At 54.8% G+C, this 25,689-nt stretch overlaps 1 protein-coding gene across 4 annotated transcripts in view; it reads right to left on the bottom strand.

Moving 5' to 3' along the window:
- Positions 1-25,689, bottom strand: part of ATP2A1 (ATPase sarcoplasmic/endoplasmic reticulum Ca2+ transporting 1) — a 40,220-nt gene that overhangs the window by 6,408 nt on the left and 8,123 nt on the right. For all 4 annotated transcript variants that reach the window (XM_065594123.1, XM_065594122.1, XM_065594125.1 and 1 more), the window contains 13 exons: positions 23,460-23,564; positions 22,958-23,096; positions 21,651-21,731; positions 21,021-21,106; positions 19,341-19,638; positions 18,944-19,110; positions 18,755-18,843; positions 17,255-17,357; positions 12,182-12,313; positions 11,735-11,860; positions 2,612-2,830; positions 1,347-1,682; positions 944-1,164 (listed from right to left, as the gene is read on the bottom strand). In XM_065594123.1, the coding sequence (XP_065450195.1) occupies positions 944-1,164; positions 1,347-1,682; positions 2,612-2,830; positions 11,735-11,860; positions 12,182-12,313; positions 17,255-17,357; positions 18,755-18,843; positions 18,944-19,110; positions 19,341-19,638; positions 21,021-21,106; positions 21,651-21,731; positions 22,958-23,096; positions 23,460-23,564 (2,102 nt within the window). The remainder of the gene's footprint in view (positions 1-943; positions 1,165-1,346; positions 1,683-2,611; positions 2,831-11,734; positions 11,861-12,181; positions 12,314-17,254; positions 17,358-18,754; positions 18,844-18,943; positions 19,111-19,340; positions 19,639-21,020; positions 21,107-21,650; positions 21,732-22,957; positions 23,097-23,459; positions 23,565-25,689) is intronic.

Raw genomic sequence — 25,689 nt, 5'->3', positions numbered from 1 at the left:
GCCCCTCGGGGCAGGCTCTGTCTGGAAAGGCTGGCGTGGCTGGGGGAGGGGAAGGCTGGCATGGCTGGGGGAGGGGAAGACTGGCATGGCTGGGGGGAGGGGAGAGGAAGGCTGGCGTGGCTGGGGGAGGGGAAGGCTGGCATGACTGGGGGAGGGGAGGGGAAGACTGGCATGGCTGGAGGGAGGGGAGAGGAAGGCTGGCGTGGCTGGGGGGAGGGCCCAGGCTGGTGTAGCTGGAGTGGCTGGGGGAGGGGAAGGGAGGGGAAAAGAAGGCTGGTGTGGCTGGGGGAGGGGATGGCTGGCGTGGCTTGAGGAGGGGAGGGGAAGGGTGGTGTGTCTGGGAGAGGAGAAGGGAGGGGAGGGGAAGGGCTGGCATGGCTGGGGAGAGGGGAGGGGAAGCCTGGCATGGCTGGGGGAGGGGAAGGGAGGGGAAAAGAAGGCTGGTGTGGCTGGGGGAGGGGACGGCTGGCGTGGCTTGAGGAGGGGAGGGGAAGGGTGGTATGTCTGGGAGAGGAGAAGGGAGGGGAGGGGAAGGGCTGGCATGGCTGGGGAGAGGGGAGGGAAGGGGAAGACTGGTGTGGCTGGGGGGGGCCCAGGCTGGCGTGGCTGGGGGAGGGGAGGCTGGCGTGGCTGGGGGAAGGGAGGGGAAGGCTGGTGTGGCTGGGGAGAGGGGAGGGCCCAGGCTGGTGTGGCTGGGGAAGGGGAGGTTGGCGTGGCTGGGGGAGGGGAGGGGAAGGCTGGTGTGGCTGGGGAGAGGGGAGGGCCCAGGCTGGCGTGGCTGGGGAGAGGGGAGAGGAAGGCTGGCGTGGCTGGGGGAAGGGAGGGGAAGGGAAGGCTGGCGTAGCTGGGAGAGGGGAGGGGAGGGGAGGGGAGGGGAAGGCTGGCGTGGCTGGTGGTGGGTTGATGGGACAGGATGGTCGCAATCGGGGGACAGGGCACTCACCAGACGACCTCGCCCACATTGGAGGAAATGAGGTAGCGAATGAACTGCTTCATGTTGTTGTAGATGGCCCTGCCCTCCTCCACGGCGGACACGATGGTGGAGAAGTTGTCGTCAGCCAGGACCATCTCGGAGGCCGTCTTGGCCACGGCTGTGCCAGAGCCCATGGCGATGCCAATCTCAGCCTTCTTCAGTGCAGGGGCGTCATTCACCCCGTCGCCTGTCTGTGTGTGAGTGTGGGGTAAGCCACTGAGTGTGGGATCCCCAAACCCCGCTGATCCCCAAGCACACAGTCCCTTAGCACAGCCTCTCTCCCCCTGCCATGGCAGGGACCCTCTTCCCTTTCCCCGCTATCTGCCCCCCACCCCAGTGATCCTGTCCTCACCCCCCTGGAGTCCCCCCTCACCATGGCTGTGATCTCGTCAAAGGACTGCAGGAACTCCACAATCTTGGACTTGTGGGCGGGCTCGACACGGGCGAAGCAGCAGGCCCGCTTACAGGCCTCCCGCTGCTCGGCGGGGGGCAGGTCGTCGAACTCGCGGCCTGTGTAGGCCCTGCCCGTCACCTCCTCGTCCTCGGTGAAGATCCCGATGCGGCGGCAGATGGCAATGGCCGTGCCCTTGTTGTCCCCCGTGATCATGATGACACGGATGCCGGCGTCACGGCACAGCTGGATGGAGCCCATCACCTCCTTCCGGGGTGGGTCCAGCATCCCCACGCAGCCCACAAAGGTCAGGTCCACCTTTGGGGGGGAGCCATTAGCACATGCTGGGCCCATAGCAACCTTCCAACCACACCCCAAGCAACCCCCATCCCCCAACCATGCCCCAACCAGCCCCATCCCATCCCCAATCAGCCCCAATCCCCCCACCACACCCCAACGAATCACTGCCCCATCCCCCAACCCATCCCCAACCAACCCCCAATCAGCCCCAATCCCCCTACCACACCCCAACGAATCACTGCCCCATCCCCCAACCCATCCCCAACCACCCCCCATCCCCCAACCATGCCCCAACCAGCCCCATCCCATTCCTAATCAGCCCCAATCCCCCCACCACACCCCAACCAACCACTGCCCCATCCCCCAACCATGCCCCAATCCCCCCACCACACCCCAACCAATCACTGCCCCATCCCCCAACCCATCCCCCAACCAACCCCCATGCCCCAACCACCCCCCATGCCCCAACCAGCCCCAGTCCCCCCACCACACCCCAACCAACCACTGCCCCATCCCCCAACCCATCCCCAACCAACCCCCAACCAGACCCAATCCCCCACCACACCCCAACCAACCACTGCCCCATCCCCAACCAACTCCCATCCCCCAACCATCCCCATCCCATCCCCAACCATACCCAATCCCCTCACCACACCCCAACCAACCACTGCTCCATCCCCCAATCACTCCCCAACCAACCCCCATCCACCAACCACCCCTGCCCCATCCACCAACCACGCCCCAACCACCCCTCCCCCATTCCCCGAACTACTCCCCAAACAACCCCCCAGTCTCCCCACTCCCAGCCCCCAACCAACCCCTGCTTCCATCTCCCCAAACCCTCCCCCAACCAAGCCCCACCTGACCCCCCAACCACTGTCCCAACCAGCACTGACCCCCCCCCAACCACTGCCCCATCAGACCCTGGGGGGAGGCCTGAACCTGACCTCATACTCGACAAACTTGGTGGAGTCCTCCAGCACCATGTCCTCTCTCCTGGGGGGGGTGTCACGTGTGGCCAGGGCCAGGCAGCGCAGTGTGTCCCGCCCCGTCCCCCACTCCTTGATGACAGTCAAGATCTTGTCTTTCACCAGGGGTGTGAGGGGGACACGGGTGGTGCCCACTCGGACATAGTTACAGCGGTCGATAACCCCCTCAGGGGCACCCTTTGGGAGCAAGAACATGAGAGAGAGAGAGAGAGAGAGAGAGAGAGAGAGATATGGATGGACAGAAGGACGGACAGAGCAAGGGATGGACGGACATAGAGAGAGGCAGACAGATGGAGCGCAGCGGGGACAGAGTGAGAGATGGACAGACAGAGCAAGAGACGGCCGGACAGAGCGAGAGACAGATGGACAGAGTGAGAGACCTAGTGAGGAGGGCTTTAAACTAGGTTCAATGGGGACAGGTGAGCAAAGCCCACAGGTAAGTGGAGAACATGGAGACCTGGGAGATGCGTCGGAAACAAGAGGGAGTGTGGGCTATAATGGCAGAGAGAAAGGAGGGTCAGAGCAAAACTGGGAGGCAAGATTGAACCAGTATCTTAGATGCCTATATACAAATGCGAGAAGTATGGGGAATAAGCAGGAAGAACTGGAAGTGCTAATAAATAAATACAACTATGACATTGTTGGCATCACTGAAACTTGGTGGGATAATACACGTGATTGGAATGTTGGTGTGGATGGGTACAGCTTGCTCAGGAAGGATAGACAGGGGAAAAAGGGAGGAGGTGTTGCCTTATATATTAAAAATGTACACACTTGGACTGAGGTGGAGATGGACATAGGAGACGGAAGTGTTGAAAGTCTCTGGGTTAGGCTAAAAGGGGGAAAAAACAAGGGAGATGTCATGCTAGGAGTCTACTATAGGCCACCTAACCAGGTGGAAGAGGTGGATGAGGCTTTTTTTAAACAACTAACAAAATCATCCAAAGCCCAAGATTTGGTGGTGATGGGGGACTTCAACTATCCAAATATATGTTGGGAAAATAACACAGCGGGGCACAGACTATCCAACAAATTCTTGGACTGCATTGCAGACAACTTTTTATTTCAGAAGGTTGAAAAAGCTACTGGGGGGGGGGAAGCTGTTCTAGACTTGATTTTAACAAATAGGGAGGAACTCATTGAGAATTTGAAAGTAGAAGGCAGCTTGGGTGAAAGTGATCATGAAATCATAGAGTTTGCAATTCTAAGGAAGGGTAGAAGGGAGTACAGCAAAATAGAGACAATGGATTTCAGAAAGCCGGATTTCGATAAGCTCAGAGAGCTGATAGGTAAGGTCCCATGGGAATCAAGACTGAGGGGAAAAACAACTGAGGAGAGTTGGCAGTTTTTCAAAGGGACACTATTAAGGGCCCAAAAGCAAGCTATTCCGCTGGTTAGGAAAGATAGAAAATGTGGCAAAAGACCACCTTGGCTTAACCACGAGATCTTGCATGATCTAAAAAATAAAAAGGAGTCATATAAAAAATGGAAACTAGGACAGATTTGTGACGAACTGGGACTGTTCTTACTGTGGTCTTTGAATGCTGACAGGGGAGTGTGACTAGGATAGTCTGCATTGGGGGATGGGAGACTGACCGAAGGCGAATACCTGAGCGTGTAACATGAGAACCCAGGAAGGGGTTAGAGGCCAGGTGACACCTTTGCCCGGGAAACTGAACAAAGGCTGTGGGAGGGGTGGCTGAAGGCAGAGTTTCAGGAGCTGGCTGGTGATGTGGCTGGGAGGCAAATGGGGCTCTGACCTCCCAAGGGGGCTGGGGCGCCCTGGGACCCCAAGATGGACCTAACTGAGGGGGGGTCCTGTTGTCTGTGCCTGCAAGACCTGTCTTGGACTGTATTCCTGTCGCCTAAATAAACCTTCTGCTTTACTGGCTGGCTGAGAGTCATGGTGAATCGCAGGAAGCCAGGGGTGCAGGGCCCTGAGTCCCCCACACTCCGTGACAAGATTACAAAGGATGAATATAGGCAAACAACACAGGAATGCAGGGGCAAGATTAGAAAGGCAAAGGCACAAAATGAGCTCAAACTAGCTACAGGAATAAAGGGAAACAAGAAGACTTTTTATCAATACATTAGAAGCAAGAGGAAGACCAAAGACAGGGTAGGCCCACTGCTCAGTGAAGAGGGAGAAACAGTAACAGGAAACTTGGAAATGGCAGAGATGCTTAATGACTTCTTTGTTTCGGTCTTCACCGAGAAGTCTGAAGGAACGCCTAACATAGTGAATGCTAATGGGAAGGGGGTAGGTTTAGCAGATAAAATAAAAAAAGAACAAGTTAAAAATCACTTAGAAAAGTTAGATGCCTGCAAGTCACCAGGGCCTGATGAAATGCATCCTAGAATACTCAAGGAGCTAATAGAGGAGGTATCTGAGCCTCTAGCTATTATCTTTGGAAAATCATGGGAGACGGGAGAGATTCCAGAAGACTGGAAAAGGGCAAATATAGTGCCCATCTATAAAAAGGGAAATAAAAACAACCCAGGAAACTACAGACCAGTTAGTTTAACTTCTGTGCCAGGGAAGATAATGGAGCAAGTAATTAAGGAAATCATCTGCAAACACTTGGAAAGTGGTAAGGTGATAGGGAATAGCCAGCATGGATTTGTAAAGAACAAATTGTGTCAAACCAATCTGATAGCTTTCTTTGATAGGATAACGAGTCTTGTGGATAAGGGTGAAGCTGTGGATGTGGTATACCTAGACTTTAGTAAGGCATTTGATACGGTCTCACATGATATTCTTATCGATAAACTAGGCAAATACAATTTAGATGGGGCTACTATAAGGTGGGTGCATAACTGGCTGGATTACCGTACTCAGAGAGTTGTTATTAATGGTTCCCAATCCTGCTGGAAAGGCATAACGAGTGGGGTTCCGCAGGGGTCTGTTTTGGGACCGGCTCTGTTCAATATCTTCATTAACGACTTAGATATTGGCATAGAAAGTACGCTTATTAAGTTTGCGGATGATACCAAACTGGGAGGGATTGCAACTGCTTTGGAGGACAGGGTCATAATTCAAAATGATCTGGACAAATTGGAGAAATGGTCTGAGGTAAACAGGATGAAGTTTAACAAAGACAAATGCAAAGTGCTCCACTTAGGAAGGAACAATCAGTTTCACACATACAGAATGGGAAGAGACTGTCTAGGAAGGAGTATGGCAGAAAGGGATCTAGGGATTATAGTGGACCACAAGCTAAATATGAGTCAACAGTGTGATGCTGTTGCATAAAAAGCAAACATGATTCTGGGATGTTGTGACGAACTGGGACTGTTCTTACTGTGGTCTTTGAATGCTGACAGGGGAGTGTGGCTAGGATAGTCTGCATTGGGGGATGGGAGACTGACCGACTGGAGAATACCTGAGCATGTAACATGAGAACCCAGGAAGGGGTTAGAGGCCAGGTGACACCTTTGCCCGGGAAACTGAACAAAGGCTGTGGGAGGGGTCGCTGAAGGAAGAGATTTTCAGGAGCTGGCTGGTGATATGGCTGGGAGGCAGACGGGGCTCTGACCTCCCAAGGGGCTGGGGTGCCCTGGGACCCCAAGATGGACCTAACTGAGAGGGGTCTTGTTGTCTGTGCCTGCAAGACCTGTCTTGGACTGTATTCCTGTCGTCTAAATAAACCTTCTGCTTTACTGGCTGGCTGAGAGTCATGGTGAATCGCAGGAAGCCGGGGGTGCAGGGCCCTGAGTCCCCCATACTCCGTGACAACTGGTGGCAAAAGTGGGATCTACTGCACCCCATGAATGGCGCTTCTTGCAGTAAGTGACTGGGGAGCAGTAAAACAAAGGGGGGATAACGAGGACCAGGCGTGCTGAAGGCTCAGAGAGGGACGGTTTCAGGGAGCGATTAACCCCTAGGAATGTGTGACCAGCGAGAAGGACTGTTGGAGTAACGGGGTCCCCCTGAGGACTGCAGCGAGCAGTCTCGGGGCGGAGGAGTCTGAAGCTCGACCCTGGCAGAGAGGTGGTGACCTGAAGAAGGGCTGGCACACTAGGGGTCCCCCTGGAATGGTGAAAAGCGGAGAGCACAGGCCAGCGTGTGGCCAGCAGGAGGATGGATGCTAAACGCCTTAAGAGCGACCTGGTGGAGCTGTGCAGGCAGAGGGGGCTGCGCATTGGGAGGTCCACCAAAGAACAGCTCATTGCCCAGCTGGAGGAGAGGGATCGCTTGGATGAACCGAGCCCTGTCCCTGAGGCCAGCCGCCCGGCGGATGCAGCGTGGGCCCCGGGGCCTGACATGGCTGGGAGGGGTCAGACTGCTGCCGAGGACATCCCAAGACCCTGCCTACCTATACCTAGGGGAGGGGTTGGGGGAAGCCCAGCGAATACCGAGGGCACCCTGACCCCGGCGGCCAGCAGCGGATCGTCCCGGCGGAGCTCCCCGTCCCGGGAGCGGTGTGACGTTATTGATATAATCTGGGACCATATAGATCATTGTTGCAACCAAGGTCCTGTAGTGGCATCAAATCTTGTATAAAGGGGGTCAAATGAGGTGTCTAAGACAAGGTTATGGTTTACTGGTTATGATTATGCTGTCTATATGTGTGTATCAATTTTGTAGTTGAAGTTATGAATATTGGCTCTATACTGTCTGTATTTCAAACTTATGCTATGCTGCTGGATGACATCCCAGACAAACTGGTGTTAGCTCTGCCTAGCCTGCTTGATGGCGCATTAAGGACCATCAGCTACACAACTGAGCCATGGAGAGAAGGCAAATACGCCTTGAGACTCAGCAAAGTATGCAGGAACTTGCCCATGTGACTCCAGACTCCATTTTGCTGTAATTTTCCACAGTAAGAACAAAGAGGTGTTCTTACACCTGGAAAAGACTATATAAGGCTGATGCCTCATCTCCATCTTGTCTTCAATCCTGCTTCATACCTCTGGAGGAACTTTGCTACAAGCTGAAGCTTTGAACAAAGGACTGAGGACCCATCCCAGCGGGGGATGTATTCCAGAGACTTGATTTGAACCTGCAGTTTATTCTATCGCTGCTGCAAGCCTGAACCAAGAACTTTGCCATTACTGTATGTAATTGATTCCATTTAACCAATTCTAACTCTCATCTCTATCTTTTTCCTTTTATGAATAAACCTTTAGATTTTAGATTCTAAAGGATTGGCAACAGCGTGATTTGTGGGTAAGATCTGATTTGTATATTGACCTGGGTCTGGGGCTTGGTCCTTTGGGATCAGGAGAACCTTTTTCTTTTACTGGGGTATTGGTTTTCATAACCATTTGTCCCCATAACGAGTGGCACTGGTGGTAATACTGGGAAACTGGAGTGTCTAAGGAGATTGCTTGTGAGACTTGCGGTTAGCCAGTGGGGTGAGACCGAAGTCCTCCTAGTCTGGCTGGTTTGGTTTGCCTTAGAGGTGGAGAAAAACCCAGCCTTGGGCTGTAACTGTTTGAGCAATTTGTCCTGCGTTGGCACTCTCAGTTGGGTTCCGCCAGAACCGCATTGTCACAAGCGGATGCGACTGGAATATGACAGGGAGATGAGACTGAAAGAGCTCAAGTTAAGGCAGCAAGAACTGAAGCAGGAGTGGGAAGAAAGGAGAAAAATGTCAGCATGAGCTAGAACTGGCCAGGCTGAGGAGCAGCGAGCCCCCATGTAGCGGGGTGGTTACCCCGCTCCTGCAGAGGGGTTTAAAACAGCCCTGGCAGAGGAATGGGGCAAAGGGAAAAGCTACTGGGCTGATTGGGGAAGTAGCCACAGCTGGGCCACGCCCCAATCAGGCCCCAGCTGGCCTGTATAAGAAGGCTGGGAGCCAAGAGCTTAAGAGTCTCTCTCTGTCTTCAGAGGGAGAAGGGCCTGGCTGCAGGGAGTTAGACAGGGCACCTGTAGTGGAGCAGGGCTGGGGAAAGGCTGAGGAGCTGGGGAGCTCCAGCCTGGATAGCCCCAGGCTGCAGCCTAGTGGAAGGCCAAGGGGTACTGGGGGTTGCAGAGGGCAGCCCAGGGCTAGGCCAAGGCAGCAGGTCCAAACCTGGTGACTGGCAGTGGCCTAGTGCTGAGGCAAGATGGGGATAGTGGGTGGGGGTTCCCCTGGGAGGGGAGACCTAGTGTGTGGGTACTGCCAGGGGGCAGCACCCAGAGCAAGGGGCACCGGGGTCCTGGGAGGGACATGGGAGCCTGAGGAAGAGGACAGGTGGATCACCGGCCTACAGAGGGCGCTCCAGAGGCTGGAGAGCTAATTCCCTGGACAACCAGCAGGAGGCGCCGCAGGGGTGAGTCCAGCCCTCTTACACCCCGGCTGCGGTGAGTGAGGGGGGACCCAAGACTGCAAAGAGCTTTGATAAGTGCTTCCTGGCCCAGCGTAAGGAGGGGGAGGACATGGATACCTTCCTGACGGCCTTTGAGAATACCTGCGAGCTGCTCCAGGTTGACCCTGCAGACAGGCTCCAGTTTCTCATCCCCTCACTGGACCCCACAGCCAGGGAGGTGTACAGCCGACTGAAAGGGGCGGAGACAGGGGACTACGAACCACATACGGGCCCAGTGCTTCAGGCTCAGGGACAGACTGAGTGGACCCAACCCACAGAGGGTTGACTGGGTAGAGAGCCGGACGAGGGGCAGCATTCCCCGGCCAGGGGGGCTGGCAGCGTACCACCTGCTAAGGAGGGAGGAGAGCTCCAGGACAGCTCCTCTGGGGGGCTGGATGCTCCAGACTCAGGGTTTTTGGTTTACATGGTGGGCACGGGGCTGTCCCTGCGGAGAGAGTACCTTGTTCCCCTGGAGGTGGATGGGAGGAAGGTCAATGGATACTGGGATATGGGCGCAGAGGTGACACTGGCCCAGCCTGAGGTGGTGGCCCCAGACTGGGTGGTGCCCAACACCTACCTGACCCTGATGGGGGTGGGTGGGACCCCCATTCAAGATGCCTGTGGTGAGGGTACACCTGAAGTGGGGGGCCAAGGAGGGCCCCAGGGATGTGGGGGTACACCACCATTTGCTCACTGAGGTGTTGAGGGGGGGACCTGGAGGACTGGCTAAGCAACCCCCAGGGTGCCCTGGTTGTGACCTGCAGTCAGAGCTGGCAAGGGGCACTGTGCCCTGGCCTTGGAGGGTGCCTTGCCTGAGGCGCAAGACCCTAACCTGGGGGGGAGGGAACACCCAGGGACATGGCTCAGGGAGGCTGCGGCTTCAGACCCAGCGGCGAGAGAGAGCAGGTGGCCATCCCTGTCCCAGCTGCTGAGTTCCAGGCCGAGTTGCAGAAAGACCCCTCCTTGCAGAAGATAAGGGACCTGGCCGACCTCAATGCGGTACAGACCATGGGAAGAGGTGGCCGGAAAAGGTTCCTGTGGGAGAAGGGGTTCCTGTACCGAGAATGGGCTCCCCCAGGGAAAATGGAGTCAGGGGGGATCAGGAGGCAGCTGGTGGTACCCCAGAAGTATCGCCGCCAGCTGCTGTGCCGGGCCCATGACATTCCCCTCTCAGGGCACCAGGGAACCTGGCGTACCCAGCAGAGGCTGCTGCGGAGCTTTTACTGGCCTGGAGTCTTTGTTACTGTCCGACAGTACTGCCGATCCTGTGACCCCTGTCAGAGGGGGAGGAAGGCCCGGGACAAGAGGAAAATGTCTTTAGGACCCTTGCCCAGCATAGAGGATAGTCTGCATTGGGGGATGGGAGACTGAACGACTGGAGGATACCCGAGCATGTAACATGAGAACCCAGGAAGGGGTTAGAGGCCAGGTGACACCTTTGCCCGGGAAACTGAACAAAGGCTGTGGGAGGGGTTGCTGAAGGGAGAGTTTTTCAGGAGCTGGCTGGTGATATGGCTGGGAGGCAGACGGGGCTCTGACCTCCCAAGGGGCTGGGGTGCCCTGGGACCCCAAAGATGGACCTAACCGAGAGGGGTCCTGTTGTCTATGCCTGCAAGAACTGTCTTGGACTGTATTCCTGTCGTCTAAATAAACCTTCTGCTTTACTGGTTGGCAGAGAGTCATGGTGAATTGCAGGAAGCCGGTGGTGCTGGGCCCTGAGTCCCCCATACTCTGTGACAGCTGTATTAACAAGTGTGTTGTGAGCAAGACACAAGAAGTCATTCTTCTTCTCTACTCTGCGCTGGTTAGGCCTCAACTGGAGTATTCTGTCCAGTTCTGGGCACTGCATTTCAAGAAAGATGTGGAGAAATTGGAGAGGGTCCAGAGAAGAGCAACAAGAATGATTAAAGGTCTTGAGAACATGACCTATGAAGGAAGGCTGAAAGAATTGGGTTTGTTTAGTTTGGAAAAGAGAAGACTGAGGGGGGACATGATACCTGAAAACTGCTATCTAAAAGGGTGTCATAAGGAGGAGGGAGAAAACTTGTTCACCTTAGCCTCTAAGGATAGAACAAGAAGCAATGGGCTTAAACTGCAGCAAGGGAAGTTTAGGTTGGACATTAGGAAAAAGTTTCTAACTGTCAGGGTGGTTAAACACTGGAATAAATTGCCTAGGGAGGTTGTGGAATCTCCATCTCTGGAGATATTTAAGAGTAGGTTAGATAAATGTCTATCAGGGATGGTCTAGACAGTATTCAGTCCTGCCATGAGGGCAGGGGACTGGACTCGATGACCTCTCGAGGTCCCTTCCAGTCCTAGAATCTATGAATCTATGACAGAGCCCGGCGGGGACAGAGCGAGAACAGGACAGGCCCAGACAGATGGAGCTTTGTGAACAAGCTGCACTGGACAACTCAGTTCTCCACTGGATGTGGCTCCCTGACTGGCAGGAGCTCACCGAGAGACACAGGGAGGCTGGTACCCAGAGGCCCCTTCTCAGAATTGTGGGGCCATGTGGCTCCCCCGATGACAAGCTAGGCCTAGGCCTTGTAAATAATAGGGGCATTCCCAAAGGGTTTGGATAAAAGACGGAGCATCCAACCCACCATAGCTCTGTGACACTGAGCACCCTGGTTAACATGGGAATGAGAGGAGGTGTCTGGGGAGATAGCCGGGGTACCCTGGTTACCATGGGAATGAAAGGAGGCAGCTGGGGTTACCCTGGTTACCGTGGGAATGAGAGGAGGCAGCTGAGGGATACCCAGGGTATGGGAGCCTGGCACTGACCTTGATGAACATCTTGTTGCTGACAGCTGCGCGGGAGGCCTTGGCGGGGGAGCAGTATACGGACATGGACTTCCTGTCGCGGGAGAACTCCAGGGTGAACTCCTTCTTCATCAGCTGCTTAATCACCTGGGGGGGCAGAACAGGGGCTAATGGGGGAGCAGTGACCCCCAAAAAGCACTGGACATGGAGCCCAGGGCAGCTCCTCCCCCCTGACTCAGGGACCACAGGGAAAATGAGACCAGACCAGGAGAGTGTCCCTCTGGGGAGCCCAGCACAACAGGTCTCCTGCTGGGCCAGGCAGGGGGGCAGAGTGGGGGGGCATGGGTAGTAGGGGGGCAAATGCTCAGAGATGCAGGCATTGGCATGATGGGGAGGGGGCATTGAGGGGTCCTGGAGGGGGCAGTGGGGTGGTATCTGGGGCAAAGGTCCTAGTGGATGAACACTTACAGAGTTGCAGGCATTGGCACGCTCCACCTTGGACAGGCTCCGCACATCTGTGTTGAAAACATTCATCTTTTCCACCAGGCAGGTCAGCGCCGTCTCGGTGGCTTCCCCCACCTTCTCATAGGCACCCTTGGCCTGGAAGTACATGCAGCAGGTCAGGGACGGGTGTGTCCAGGCAGCAGGGTGGGCATGCAGGATCTGGGTAATACTGGCAGGTGGGCAGCGAGATGGGGGATGCAGGTGGCCCAGGTAGGGATGGCACTAGACTAAATGTTACCCCAGGAGAGGAGCATCTTCAGCCCCCCCCCCCCACACACACATTTGTTAAACTTCTGAATACCTTATATTTTATTGCATTTGTAGCCCATTTCACAACTTTGAAGCACAATGTGTATGCATGATTTATCCCCGTCATATAAGACGATAAATTTGCACACTAGGATCTGTAAAATCTGTATTTATTCAGGCAATATATAGGCAAATAAAAAAAATTGTTTAGAGGAAACTTATAGAAACTTTTTAATTTTAAGAATAACTGAAATGTACTAACATCAAGAAATTGAACTGTGCACTGACATTGGGTGGACATATATTAAATAGTGTTACAGTAGTTGACAGGGTTAGAATGTTAACCCTAGTTCTTTGGTTCAAAAGGTCGCTTTTCTCGCCTTTGCCCTTGCAAACTGAAGCACAGCGTCAGAGAGATCCAAAGCCTGGCCAATGGTATTTTCAAGTGATAAAACAGCAAGCGATGTCAAACTCTCGTTGGCCGTCATCGATCCAAGATGTGTTTTAATGAGCCTGAGTTTTGAAAAGGTGCACTCAGCACTCACGACTGTGACCGGCAGCGTGAGCAGACTCCTCAAAGCTATCCACACATTAGGAAAAGAGTCTTTTAGCTCTGCATCATGAATGAATTGGAGAAGTTGGAGTGGAGAGCGCATCCCAAGTGGTAAAATGTTATGGATGTTGTCCAATTTGACATAGAAGTCTTTGTCATTGACGTCCGATATTCCCCATGTGTCAGTGTCCAGTGAAGGTCTGTACAATTGTTCAAGAGTGTTTTCCTGTCCGCCAGCAGGTTATTAAGGTCATACCACCCCCCCACACACACACCCCAGATCTTTTCGTGGTGCTTCACTTGTCCAAACCTTTCTTCATTGGACACTCGAGCAGTGTCAATGAGTGAGCAAAAAAACTCCCTCTTGAATTTTTTTTCTGAGGATCCCATCACCTCATCTCTACCCTCGTAACCAAACTGTCTCTTCTTCCAGTGAATACGAGTTTCCTTTAAGACAGGCTCAACTCCTAAGTTTTCTGCCATTTCTTTGGCAGCAGTGATGATATCTTCAAATCCTTGGTCTCTTTTGGCCACAGCGAAATCAAGGCAGCTTCTCATCAAAGTAGCGATTGCAATGTCCATCGATTGAGTTTCTAATGCCGTGCTTACAACGCTTGCTTGGAACAGGATATTGGGCCAAACTACAATTGAGACCATTGCACTCATGCTGCATTCCAGTCTTGGCTTTACTCGACTGTGCCAATTCCGTCAGTCATTGTAAACCTCAGTCACTTGGTACCCCACTGCCTCACACTGTCAATGTGACTCTCCCAGCGAGTGTCACTTAGTGGCTTCACAGTTAGATTCGTAAAACTGTCCGTGAGGATCTTCCGCCTGATAGTTGATGCTGAAAACCAGACGTATATCCTCTGCAATAATCCAAAGAGAGATACTGAATCTAAAGATGACGACGCTGCATCTGACATAACCAGGTTGAGGGAATGGCAGCCACAAGGCATGAAGAAAGCCCTTGGATTCAGTGCAAGGAACCTTGCCTGAAAACCATTGTTTCTTCCCTTGATGTTCATGCCATTGGCGTAGCTGTGGCCACAGCAGTCCTGAAGCTTTCATAGAATCACAGAATATCAGGGTTGGAAGGGACCTCAGGACATCATCTAGTCCAACCCCCTGCTCAAAGCAGGATCAATCCCCAACTAAATCATCCCAGCCAGGGCTTTGTCAAGCCAGGCCTTAAAAACCTCTAAGGATGGAGATTCTACCACCTCCCTAGGTAACCCATTCCAGTGCTTCACCACCCTCCTAGTGAAATAGTTTTTCCTAATATCCAACCTAAACCTCCCCCACTGCAACTTGAGACCATTACTCCTTGTTCTGTCATCTGCCACCACTGAGAACAGCCTAGATCCATCCTCTTTGGAACCCCCCTTCAGGTAGTTGAAGGCTGCTATCAAATCCCCCCTCACTCTTCTCTTCTGCAAACTAAATAAGACCAGTTCCCTCAGCCTCTCCCCATAAGTCATGTGCCCCAGCCCCCTAATCATTTTTGTTGCCCTCCGCTGGACTCTCTCCAATTTGTCCACATCCTTTCTGTAGTGGGAGGCCCAAAACTGGATGCAATACTCCAGATGTGGCCTGACCAGTGCTGAATAGAGGGGAATAATCACTTCCCTCGATCTGTTCACAATGCTCCTACTAATGCAGCCCAATATGCCATTAGCTTTCTTGGCAACAAGAGCACACTGTTGATTCCTATCCAGCTTCTCGTCCACTGTAACCCCCAGGTCCTTTTCTGCAGAACTGCTGCTTAGCCAGTTGGTCCACAGCCTGTAGCAGTGCCTGGGATTCTTCCATCCTAAGTGCAAGACCCTGCACTTGTTTTTGTCATCAGATTTATTTTGGCCCAAACCTCCAATTTGTTTAGGTCACTCTGGGCCTTATCCCGACCCTCCTGCATATCTACCTCTCCCTCCAGCTTAGTGTCATCTGCGACCTTGCTGAGGGTGCAATCTCATTCATTCAAAACATTCATAAATAGTTCTGTTAGGCCTTTTTCCAGGAGAGTCAGCCACAGACCGGAAACAGATGCAGTGTTCCTTTACTTGGATACAACCGTCCTCATTGTCAGCAAATCTGACTGTGACTGGCGGGAGTGCAGCCCCTTATTACAGCATAGAACTTCGCTTTGTAGAGCTAGATCAATATGGTATGAAGCACCTTCCTTCCCATAAAGCTAATCAATTCATTTTGAATTGTTTTGCTACAGTAATGGTCCATTGCTTCTTTTCAAACTACTCATCGTAGGTGCTCAGGCATGACATCGTCATATTTCCCAAGGAGCTCTACCAAACCGAGGAAATTACCGTTATGTTCAATGAACAACTTATCCGAGCAGCCCCGGAAAGATACAAAGAATAATTTAAGGAAGAGCAGCGGTGTAGTTGGGGGGTGGGGGGTAGGGAGGGCATTGTCCCCCGTCCCCCCCCAAAAGAGGTGAGGGGGGAAGAGTTACATGGGGTCATGTGTAATTTCACACCCCCATTTCTGCGAGCACGAGGGGCTCTGTCCTTCCCATACTGTGCCTCCCCCTCCCACCCTCTGCACATGGAGCAGCTGTTCTCCAGGTCTCTGCCTTGGCAGCTGCATGCTGCCTCCTGGGTCCTAATGCCTGCCTGTTTCCTGTACAAGCGTGAGTGCCTGTGGGGGCAGGGGAAGGGCAAGAGGTGGGGTGGAGGAAAGAGACAGTGCGGAAGGGGGTGGGATGTGGCAGGGGAAGAGAAAGGGAGGGATATGGGGCATGGGACAGTGTGGAGTGGAAGTGGGAGGGGACGGGGAAGAGAAGGGGATAGGGGAATGGGTGGTGGGAAGCAGGAGCTTGGCATGTAGCGTCCCCAGGACAGCAGCAGCAGCCCGAGCAGGGAGCAGCGACGCGGCAGCTGGAGCTCCCCTTTTAAGCCGTCCTGTCCCCCAAGCCAGTGAGCCAAGGGAACTGGCTTCAGAGTGTGGTTTGCCCCCCCCCCAATATAACAGTCAATCTATGCCTATGAGAAAGAGGGTAAGTGAGATCAGACGCTCGAGCACGTTCCTCCAATGCTGCGTTGCTACAGTGCTACTGCGCCGGTTTTCTGCACCTGTGCAGTTATTTAGCTTGAGCCGGGACTCGACCTCCATCCATTTGGAGTAGGCTGTAAAATGGCTGAGAGACTTTTCATGTTGTGTTGCTTCAGAACATCAGCTAAGTTATGCCAGTAACTGTACCCAGAAAATGCAAGCAACAAGTTGGCATTCTTGTCAAATGTTTTGCAACAAAACCAGAACACTTTGTCAGTTGCTTTCAAGTAAACTAGCCAACGCCGATTCAGTTTCTCACCATTCTCGAGCACTCTATCGCAGCATGACTTTGAGAAGTGTCGTTTCTGCTCATTTACTGGAAATATCATATCCTCGATTTTTCCCTGGCCCCATTCAAAATTGTATGATCCGTATTGGCAAAGTTTAGGATCGCCAGCCATAAAGCAAGATCCGATGTATCGAGTTGTGGTGTGCAATTTTTCTCACTGCTGTTTTATCGTGGGAGGCTGATTCTTCTTTATCGTTTCTCTCCTTTTCATGTAAACCACATTCTTCTTTATCTTCACTCGCCTTTATGCTGCCAGGAAAACTGGATGACTGTCCACCACTTTCCTCACATTTCCATTGCTTATCTTCCGGTAAATCCGCTAATTCCTTAGTAATAGGACTTCCATCATTTCTTGTTACTAACAACAAAAACAGCACCCTGAGCTCAGCGCTCCACAAGCCCGACACCCCAGGGTGTCGCCTGGACTGCCTATCCCTAAATCTAGCCCTGGGCCCAGGTAGGAGTGAGAAGGATGGGGGTGAGGGTGACCCAGGAGGGGGGAATCCAAGGTGATCCAGGCAGGATAGGGAATTTGGGGTGCAGGATGACCTGGGGGGTGCAGGATGATCCAGCGGGGTGGGGAATGCGGCATGCAGAGGGACCTGGGGGGTGCAGGGTGACCCAGGCAGGGCAGGGAATGCGGGGTGCAGGGTAACCCAGTTGGAGTGGGAAATGGGGGGGTGCAGGATGACCTGGGGGATGCAGGGTAACCCATGTGGGGTGGAGAATGGGGGGTTCAGGGTGAGCTAGGTGCAGTGGGAAATGGGGTGCAGGGAGACTTGGGGGGTTCAGGGTGACTCAGGCAGGGCAGGGAATGGGAGGATGCAAGGTGATCTGGGAGGTGCAGGGTGGTCCAGGTAGGATGCGGGGCGTTCACCTCATTGTAATCCAGGGAGGAGTCATTGCAGAGAGCACAGATAGTGGCCAGTTCAACCAGCCCATCATACTGCCCAGCCTTCACATGCTTGTCACTCTTCAGTCTGCAGAGACACAGGGAAGGGGAGTGAGGGGGAGATGAGATGTGGGGAAGAAAGGGGGGTGCACAGAGATGGGGAGGGGAGGCAGGGACACACAGAAATGGGGAGAGAGGGGACACCAACTGGCAGCAACAGAAGGATGATGACAAGTTTTCACAGAGGGGTGGTCAGAGGCAGAGTGGAGTCATGGGGATGCTGGGAGTGTGGGGGTTGCACGGTGGCTGAGGATACTGGGGGTCAGGGTCATGGGAGATGCTGGAGTTAGGGATGTTGGAGTCATGGGGGATGCTGGGGCTGGGAGTGTCAGGGTGTGACAACCTGTACCCCCACGTTTAACACTTTTATATGGTTATGATATATTTTGTACAAAGTATACCTTGTGAGGTATAATTAAAAACTCATAATATACTGAACATCATTGTCCCGTTAAAATGTATGTAGAAGCACTGCATGTAAAATGATGAGATTTTACTATATGTGTGTGGCTAAAATATGATGTAATTCTGGAGAACACTCATAGACTAGCTCCCCAGAAAAAAAACAAAAGGAATGAGCACAAGTGCTAGAGAGCCATTACCTGTTTAATCAGGCATTCAAAAGAAGGGGGGAAGGTATAGGCAAAAGAATTTACAATTCATATGAAGGACAGTTTGCAGACTACGTATGCAATGGAACTGCCTAACCCCATGACTCAGCAAGGATTTTTCCAGCACAAGGGGTTGGGGTATAAGAATAGAGAACACACAAATTACCACTCCTCCCCCACCTCCACTCACGGCAGTAAGATCGCTTGAAAGACAATAGGAGAACTGGCGGGGGGGGGGGTCCTGGTTGGGAGGCTTTCCAGTTAGCACGGACTGCTGAAAGTTTTGGGTGAGAGAAACCTTTTTGGTTTAAAACTATTAGCCTGAGTAAAATTCTTCTGTAACCTATTCTGACCTTTGTGCCTTAACACTTATAATCACTTAACTCTCTCATTTTCTGGTTAATAAACTGGTTTTATTGTTCAGGAGTGGTTGGGAGCCCATTCATGTAACTTTGCTGGGAGTGACTGTACATGCTCATGGCTGTGTGCGCGCAGAGCCTAGAGAGGCTGCTTGTCACTGGCAAGGCCGTGAAAGAGGCACCGTGGGCTGGAGAGTTAAGGGGACACAGCAGTTTAGTGGTTCAGGTTGTACCCTGGGGTGTGTCACATAGGGGTCACGGGGCATGCTGGGGTTAGGGGTATGTCAGGGGACAGAGGGTGCTGGGGTTGGGGATGTCAAGGGCCTTGGTGAATGTTGGGGTCAGGGAAATGCTGGGGGTCCGGAGATGTTGGGGATGGCAGGGACCATGAGGGATGCTGAGGTTGGGAGTGTCAGGGTACGTGGGATGTCAGGAGGATATCGGGGGTCACTCACACTTCTCCCTCAGGGGCGTAGGTGGAACCGGTAATGCTGAACTCATTCAGGGAACAGACATCTCCCTCCACCTTCTCAACGACAAACATCTGCCAAGAGACAGAGAGAGACAGGTCAGGGCGGGCGGTCCAAGGGGCAGTGGGGTGGGAACACACGGGGGGGCTGTCCAGGGAGGGGGGCGCCCCTTACCTTGCACACAGACATTTGGTTGGTGGTGAGGGTGCCGGTCTTGTCAGAGCAGATGACTGAGGTGCAGCCCAGCGTCTCCACAGACGGCAGGCTCCGGACAATGGCGTTCTTCTTGGCCATGCGGCGGGTGCCCAGGGCCAGGCAGGTGGTGATGACGGCGGGGAGACCTGCAGGGGAGGGGAACAGAGGTTAACGCCCAGCATGTTACCATGGAGTGACTGCCAGCGCCTGCTCTGGACCGGGAAGGAGCAGGGCTGGGAACAGCTGGAATCTGTTCACCTCCAGAGGGCTGCAGCAAGGGCTGCTGGGACTCAGAAGGAGCCCGGACACAGGGCCCCTGGAATGGCTCCGAAGGGCAGGCAGACACCAGGCCCCGCAGCCCGCCGCACAGACTGACCTTCAGGAATGGCGGCCACGGCCAGGGCCACGGCGATCTTGAAGTAGTAGATGGCACCGCGGATCCAGGAGCCGCCGTGGACTGGGTCGTTGAAGTGGCCAATATTGATGAGCCAGACGGCCACGCAGATGAGCGAGATGACCTTGGAGAGCTGCTCCCCGAACTCATCCAGCTTCTGCTGCAGCGGCGTCTTCTCCTGCTCCGTGGCCGCCATCTGATCCCGGATCTTCCCGATCTCGGTGCTCACCCCCGTGGCAATGACAATGCCCACAGCCTTGCCAGCTGCCACGTTGGTGCCCTGCAGGGGAGGCAGCGAGGGGTTTTGGCAGGGGAGGAGAAGCAGAGGCACCAACAACGAGTGTGCATGGAGACCCCGTGGAGCCCAGGACAGGGGACCGGCGCAAGGCTCTGTCTGTCCTGCAGGCTTGGGGGCACTGGTGACCCCCAGGGGCAGGTCTCTAGTCTGGGGGTGACCCTGGGCTGTAGCTTTTGGTTGTGGGGGTGCAGGGTGGGGGTGACCCCGGGGGTAGCTCTCTGGCTGGGTGCAGGGTGGGGATAACCCAGGGGTAGCTCTCTGGCTGGATGCAGGGTAGGGATAACCCAGGGGTAGCTCTCTGGCTGGGTGCAGGGTGGGGATAACCCGGGGGGTAGCTCTCTGGCTGGGTGCAGGGGGGGGGTGACCTGGGAGGTAGCTCTCTGGCTGGGTGCAGGGTGGGGGTGACTCCAGCTGGGGTGTAGGGTGGGGATAACACGAAGCAGGGGATTTTCTTAATGGTTTTCATGAACACTGAGTGCCTCAGTTTCCCTGCATGCTGCGTGTGTAACAGGGGGGTGGGTGAGGGGGTTTGTTGTTGCAGAAGACCAGGTGTGACCTCGCCTAGCGGCCTGGACCCCAGACAATGGCCTGGAGCTTGGGTACCCTAGCAACTGGTGACCGTGAACCCTCCCGGCCCCCTAGCTTGGAAGTCAGCCAGTTCAGGCCACTGGGAGGACAATGGGCTGCGAAGAGAGGATCCCGGTGACCTGACCAGCCGGTTCCAGCCAGAGGGGAACAAAGGATGGAAGAGAGGGGGTCCCATGTGACCTGTTTGCCCAGGACCGAACACAAAGGACGAGGAGGGGCCGAGGGGGGAGGTGATATAGGAGGCTCAGCTGGAAGGAGGGGGCTGCTGGACTTGGGGGAGAGAGAACAGCCAGAGTCCACCTGGACGGGGACAGACCCAGCTGGCCGGGGCTGAGACTGGCCAGGCCCGAGGGCCCTGAGAACTGCCTGGGGTAGGTTCAGACGCTCAATAAACCTCCTGTGTGACGCTGGCTGAGAGTCGCTGTAGGCTACAGAGTGGGGGGCATCACTCCCTCTGGGAGTGGAGGCCCGGGGGTCCAGAGCGAGGGGACTCCCTGAGGGGGTCCATGGCAGAGACAGTCGTGCTGAAGGCTGAGAAAGGTACAGCTCCAGGAGGCGCCGGAGCCCAGGGCTTAACCCCTGAGACAGAGGGGACCCCCGAGAAGGGCTGTCACACTGAAGGGGGGTCCTCCCAGGGACCATATGGAGCCAAGAGAGCACAGGGCCTGGGAGTCCATGACAGAAGGTGACCTGGGGGGCAACTCTCTGGCTGGGAGGGCAGAGGGGCAGCCCTCAGCATGGGGGGAGTGATATTCAGGTCCTCGTGCAACACTCACCGAGAAGAGCATGTTCTTCTTGTCCTGGTTGACAGCGCGAGGGTCTGGGATAGGGTCCGTGTGCTTGATAACAGAGACAGACTCACCTGCAGGAGGAGCAGAGAGGGCTGAGCACATGGGACGAGGGCACCGGGAGTCCTGCCAGACAGACACCCAGACATCCCCACCACATGGACAGATGGGCACCCACAGACGCAAACGGGCCCAGACACACGGCCACACAGGGAGCAGAACAGGAACTTAGAGATGCCCTCCTCCCTCCACCCCCGCACGACCCACTCACCCACCAACCGACACACAGACACAGTCAGAGAGGCAAAGTCACCCAGAAAGACACCCCTACCCACACACAGTGACACATACACAAACACCTCCCAGACACCCCCCCAGACCCACATAGACCAGCTACAGTGACTACAGTTACACCCCAGGGCTATAGACTCACAATCACAAGCTTGAATTTCTTTTGGCTGCCCTGCAGTTCTGTCCCTCCCAGCCCAGTTTTGCCGCCCTTAGGCTCCCAGCCCAGGTCTTTCCCACCCCAGACCAGCCCCCACCCCAGTTCTTTTCCCCTCAGCCCAGCTCTCCAGGCTGGTTCTGCCCCCCTCCTGCTCCCGCCAGGCCCTGTACCTGTCAGGATGGACTGGTCCACACGCAGGGTGGTGGATTTGATGGAGAGGAGCCGGATGTCGGCTGGCACCTTGTCACCCACTGCAGGGAGAGACACAGGACACACTGTGATGGATGGACAAGGGGGAAGGGGTGTCCCCACTACCAGAGTCTGGGGGGCAGACCCTGCACCCCACCCCCTCTCAACAGGGCTGCAGGGGACGCTCAGGGCAAAAGGGTGAGGGGGTTGTGTGACTTTGGGTTGAGAGTATTGGAGCAGCAGCCGGGGGGACACAGCCCCTGGGTGTCAGCAACACACAACACCAGGAGAATGCACAGCGGGAGGGAGCCAGACAGCCAGGGGTGTGGAGGAGGTTATACAGGGAGAGGAAATGCTGGATCTTCTCTCCCTGTCCACCCCTAGCTGGGGCACCAGCCCCTCTATTTCAGCCGGGGATCAGCCACCCCGGCAGTGTAACCCTAGCCGCCCCCCTGCGCTGGGACCCTTCCTGTCAGCTCAGTAAGTGTCTCCCTCCTCCCCCTCCCCGGTGCCCTCTATGTCCTGCCGCCCCTGTCCTCGTAAACCTGGCTCATCACATTCCTGCCGCCCCGGCCGCTTGGCACTGCCCATAGAAGGAGCGCCCGGCGCCTCAGCCCCCCCCCCCTTTGCCCAGGGGGCTCTCAAGGAGATGGCGAGGTCAGGGCTCCCTGCTGGCTGGCTGGCACAGCTGGGGGGCACTAGGAAGGGGGATATAAGGTCATCCCCCCCAGCCTGCAGGGAGGGGCGGAGATGGGGTTGGTGCGGGGGATACAGGGTCTCTCCCCCCAGGCTGGGGGGGGGGCAGTGGCATGATAGGAGCGTTGGCTGCAGCCCAGGCCCCGGAACACCTGTCACTGAACAAGTGCAGTGCAAAGGGGATTCCACGGGGCTCCGCTTTCAGCTGGGGCCAGGGACTGTCTGTTCCCAAACACCCGCCTCCCAGCACAGGGAGAATGAGGCTGTGTCTGCCCCACGAGCTGGGGTCAGGGCAGGCCAGGGCCAGGCAGTAAACAAGGCCGAGAGCTGCTGGGAGGCCCTGCTTAGCCAGCCCCCACAGCCCCTGACACCCTCGCAGAGGGGAAGGGTGAGGAGCGTTGGGGATCCTCCAAGGGCATTGTGGGTAATCATGGCAACAGCATGATTCGGACGTCACCCCTGACCCTTCAACCTTCAGTGCACAGGGTGTGTTTAACTGTTGCCCTGAGGATGCCCCCTGCCCTTTACCCCATGGTGCCTTCGGCACCTTGAACCCCATGTGAACCCCATGTGCTCATGGACACACACTCACCAGCCACCTCGGCAATGTCGCCAGGGACCATGTCCCGGGCCTTGATTCTCTGCACAGATTTCCTGTCTGCACGGTACACCTTGCCCATCTCGGGTTCATACTCCTTCAGGGCCTCGATGGCGTTTTCAGCGTTCCTCTCCTGCCAGGGCAGCACAAACAGTCATGCCCACCTGCCCACAACCCCCCGGGATCTGGGTGTACTGAGACCCCCTCAACCAGCACTGACATATGGGTTGGGATGCAGGGGGCTGTTTATACAGCGATCCGTCGCTTGGTGTTGAGGTGCGGCCACCTCTGGGGTGGGGCACTGGGGCTGTTTACACAGGGGCCCATGGCCGGTGCCAAGATGCAGCCCCCTTCTGGGATGAGACACTGATGTCAGTGACCCCTTCTAAGTCGCCTGCTCTATCTCCTGGGTCACTTCAGCAGTCTCCCATCCAGGTACTGATCTGGCCTGACCCTGCTTAGCACACAGAGGGGGTGGTCGCTGGCCCCTGGTTACCTGCCAGACTCCTACAATGGCATTGGCGATGAGGATCAGGAGAATGACGAATGGCTCCACGAATGCAGTGACTGTCTCCTCGCCTTCCTCAAACCAGGCCAGCACCTATGAGGGGCAGAGCCACAGCAGGGTCATGCCTGTGTGACCTACAGCACAGCACAAGTCACCCTTCCCATCCCATGGCTGGAGAGCTACACCCCTTCCTTCCCCTCCTCCACAGAGCTACACAAACCCAGAGTGCTACACCTTTCCCATCCACATGGCCAGGGAGTTACAGCTCTCCGTTCCCCTCCTCCACAGAACTACACCATCCTAGCCACATACAGAGTGCTACACCCCTCTGACCTACATGGCCAGGGAGTTACAGCCCTCCCCCTCCCCGCCTCCACAGAGCTACACCCTCCCACACACACACCACACACCCTTGAATGCTACACCCCTTCCACCCACAGCCATAGCCCCAGAGCTTCACCATCACCCTCCCCCGCCCCCAGAGTTCTACACCCCTCCCACCCACATGACCAGAGAGCTACACTTCTTACTTCCCCTCCACCTCCACAGAGCTACACCCTTCTCACCCACATGGCCAGAGAGATACATCACCCTCCTGCATTATACTCTTCCACACGCACACACACAATTACACACACACACAGTGCTGCACCCGTCCCCTCTCCTCCACAGAGCTACGCCCTCCCCCCACAGAGAGCTACACCCACTTAGACACACAGACAGAGTGCTACACCCTTCACACCACATAGCAAAAGTGCTACACCCCTCCACAACTTTACACCCTCCCCCAGACACACACACAGTTCTACATCTTCTCTGTCTCTCACACCACACACACATAGTGCTACACCCCTCTCCTTCCCCCACCTAGCTACACACTCGCACACCTCCCACAGATGCCCAGAGCGCTACAGCTTCTTAGACACACTGCCAGAGCACTATAGCCCCTCCACTCCCCCAGAACTACATGTCTCTCTCTCACATACATCCCACACAGAACTCCACACACACACACACACACCATGAACACTACACCCCAGCCCATGCACTCGGCAGGGCCGGCTCCAGGCACCAGCTTACCAAGCAGGTGCTTGGGGCGGCCACTTCGGAGAGGGGCGGCACCTCCACTGTTCAGCGGCAATTCGGCGGACGGTCCCTCACTCCTGCTCGGAGCGAAGAACCTCCCGCCGAATTGCCACCGCAGATTGTGATCACAGCTTTTTTTTTTTTGGCTGCTTGGGGCGGCCAAAACCCTGGAGCCGGCCCTGGCACTCGGAGCGTTATAGTCCTTCCCATTCGCACACACAGTGCACAACACCCTGCCTCATACTCCCTCAGGTAGCTACCTAGCTCCCAACACTCATTACTCTCTTGGGTATTTCTATTATAATGGAATCTTGCCCCAGGTGCTGCACAGACCTCAACTGAGTTCAGGAGTCCCCTTAAGCCAGGGGTTTTCAAACTGGGGGTTGGGACCCCTCAGGGGGTCAAGAGGTTATTACATGGGGGGGTCATGAGCTGTCAGCTTCCACCCCAAACCCCGCTTTGCCTCCAGCATTTATAATGGTGTTAAATATATAAAAAAGTGGTTTTTAATTTATTGGGGGGGTCACACTCAGAGGCTTGTGATGTGAAAGGGGTCACCAGTACAAAAGTTTGAGAACCACTTCCTTAAGCCAAGTGCTACACAGACCCTGCCCAGGATCCGGGAGTGTATGGGGATGGATGGATAGATATATAGCTAGATAGCAGTAGGAATATACTACCTGACCCGGATGGTGATAGTGACTTTGAAATGCTCAGGGATATTAGAGAGGCTATAAAAATAAAAACCTCAATAATAATGGGGGATTTCAACTACCCCCATACTGGGTACATATCACCTCAGGACAGGATGCAGAGATAAAGCTTCTTGACACCTTAAATGACTACTTCTTAGAGCAGCTGGTCCTGGAACCCACAAGAGGAGAGGCAATTCTTGATTTAGTCCTAAGTGGAGCACAGGATCTGGTCCAAGAGGTGAATATAGCTGGACCGTTTGGTAATACTGATCATAATATAATGAAATTTAACATCCCGGTGGCAGGGAAAACACCACAGTGGCCCAACACTGTAGCATTTAATTTCAGAAGGGGAACTACACAAAAATGAGGAAGTTAATTAAATAGAAATTAAAAGGTCCAGTGCCAAAAGTGAAATCCCTGCAAGCTGCATGGAA

The sequence above is a fragment of the Chrysemys picta genome, chromosome 4 (genome assembly GCF_011386835.1).
Source record: "Chrysemys picta bellii isolate R12L10 chromosome 4, ASM1138683v2, whole genome shotgun sequence".
Lineage (NCBI taxonomy): Eukaryota > Metazoa > Chordata > Testudines > Emydidae > Chrysemys > Chrysemys picta.
Note: the sequence above shows the minus strand (reverse complement) of the source record. Positions and strands in the feature narration are given on the sequence as shown.